General features: G+C 53.3%; 1 protein-coding gene across 1 annotated transcript in view; it reads right to left on the minus strand.

Moving 5' to 3' along the window:
- sema3bl (sema domain, immunoglobulin domain (Ig), short basic domain, secreted, (semaphorin) 3bl) overlaps positions 1-2,500 on the minus strand; it is a 34,596-nt gene that overhangs the window by 6,538 nt on the left and 25,558 nt on the right. Inside the window, 4 exon segments of the mRNA XM_048241211.1 lie at positions 486-711; positions 1,140-1,291; positions 1,499-1,625; positions 1,770-1,896. Coding sequence (XP_048097168.1) covers positions 486-711; positions 1,140-1,291; positions 1,499-1,625; positions 1,770-1,896 — 632 coding nt within the window.

The raw sequence follows: 2,500 nt of genomic DNA on the forward strand, positions 1-2,500 counted from the left end.
TATGTGCCATGCTGACTATATGTGCCATGCTGACTATATAAATGCTGTAACTATGTGCCATGCTGACTATATGTGCCATGCTGACTATATCAATGCTGTAACTATGTGCCATGCTGACTATATGTGCCATGCTGACTATATGTGCCATGCTGAGGGCTCTTCAGCCAGCACATGTATTTGCGGTGGAGCATCAGCCACGGCATCTCCTGCTATATTCTGCTCCTTCTGTGTTCACTCTGACACCAAATATCTTGTTTATGCCCAACAGGGCAACTCTTTATTCCACTTCGACACACGCATAAATCTTTCAGCATTTTAACATGCTCATTCACTAGGTGTAACTTCCAGTCAGGTCCGTGTAAACAGGTACGCTAACACAAAGCAGGTGATGGTCCATCGGATATGTTTGTGCTGGCTAAAACGCCTGCCAGGAAATTAATAGCAACATGGGCAATTACTCCTGGCTTATACAAGTGCACACACACCTGTGCCAATGAACATGACGTCGTAGGGTCCGTCGTCAGCCTGCGTGCGGTCCACGGTGATGTGTGAGCGATGAGGAGTGTGTGCGCGGCAACACGAATGGCGACACGGGTGCACACTCCGCCCACATGAGGCGGGTGGCGGCGGGCAGGCACTACAGCACGCATCCGGGAAGTCCAGGGTGCTGCAGTGACCCAGACCAGGCTGAGCCGTCAGCTTACTGGGACACTGAGAGAGAGAGGGAGGGAGACAGAGGAGAGAGAGAGGGAGAGAGAGGAGAGACAGAGGAGGGAGAGGGAGAGACAGAGGAAGAGAGAGGAGAGAGAGAGAGAGGAGGAGGGAGATTGGGGGCAGAGTCAAAGATGGAGAGGAAAGAAAGGAAAGCAAATGTTAAAAAAGAAATGAACTTGGTGAGGGGGGAAGGCTAATGTAGTTGGATAGATCTCGGTAACCGAGACTTTAAAGTTTAATTTGCCTATTTGGCAGCTTTGGGACCTTTCATTTTCTACTGCCTTTTACTGCTGTTTAAAAGTTCTCAGAAATAACCTCCAGATGTATCCTTTCTTTTCAGAACATTTTTTGTGCATATGTGTGTGTGTGTGTGTGTGTGTGTGTGTGTGTGTGTGTGTGTGTGTGTGTGTATGCCAGCAACTTACCACTCCAGGTCTGGGGTAGGGGACTCGACCCTCATATGGACCCCATTGGTGGGTGGGTCCGTCTTATGGCGAAGGTCGTTGAACCTCACGGATATCAGCCATGCCGAACACACATATAACTCCTAGACACATTGCTGTGGGGAACACCTCAGCTACCACACACACGTTACACACACATACACACACACATGTTACACACACATACACACACACACTCAAAACATACCTCTTGGCATTTGAGCACACTTGTCTAGAGTGAACTCAAACACACATTCATGCACAAAGCAAAACTGAACCGAAGCATACTACAGTGCACACGCTCACAGATGGTGTGTTTGGGTCAAAAGTGCAGGCCATACCACACACACTCAGAGCACACCATTTCTCTCCCTCCTCGCCCGGCCGTCCGGTGGCGCGGTGTGAGTGAAGTAACCCGCCGTACCTGCAGAGGCCTGGCAGGCAGATTACGCTGCGGCTGGGTGTGAGCTAAGATTATCGCATGGTACCACAGAGCCTGTGAGGCAGATTGCAGCGCTCACGGCAGGTGTGGCTAGATTATGCATGCGTGCCACCAGGAATAACCCGGGGCAGATTGCGCTCGCTGGGTGACTAAGGAATTATCGCCCGTGCCCAGGAGCCTGGCAGAGCAGATGCAGCTAAGCTGGGTGTGAAAGCTGAATTGTCACGCCCGTGCCACAGGGCCTGGCAGGCAGATTGCAGCTGCAGCTGGTGTGGCTGGGCGCCGTGCCACAGGAGCCTGGCAGAGCAGATTACGCTACGCTGGAGTGTGGCTAAGATTATGCGCCGTGCCACAGGAGCCTGGCAGAGCAGATTACGCTACGCTGGAGTGTGGCTAAGATTATGCGCCGTGCCACAGGAGCCTGGCAGAGCAGGTTACGCTACGCTGGAGTGTGGGTAAGAGTAGCCGCCGTGCCACAGGAGCCTGGCAGGCAGTGCTGCTACTCGCTGGAGTGTGGCTGGAAATGTCGTCGTGCGCTACGCTACGCTGGGCGTGGCTGGAAATGGCCGCCCGTGCGGGAGCCTGTGAAACGGAATTCACCTTCCTCGCTCGCTGCATGTGCTGTGCTCTACTGTGGTGTGTTGTGTTGTGGCGTGGGACTGTGGCCAGCTGGCGGCGAGCTCTGCTCTGCTCTGAGACCTGCTCTGCTTATAGACTCCTTACACCTCTCAGCTCGCTCCCAGCAAGGACACGTGACGGCTAGTGCCAGCCCTCGGGGCGCCACAGCACTGAACCATACAACAGGCCAGTGAGCTGGGGAATACTGCCCTGTGATCATTCACAGTAATGTCGTGAGCAACAAAGCATGTGTGAGTGTGTGTGTGTGTGTGTGTGTGTGTGT

This window comes from Alosa alosa, chromosome 4, assembly GCF_017589495.1.
Source record: "Alosa alosa isolate M-15738 ecotype Scorff River chromosome 4, AALO_Geno_1.1, whole genome shotgun sequence".
In the NCBI taxonomy this organism is placed as follows: domain Eukaryota; kingdom Metazoa; phylum Chordata; class Actinopteri; order Clupeiformes; family Clupeidae; genus Alosa; species Alosa alosa.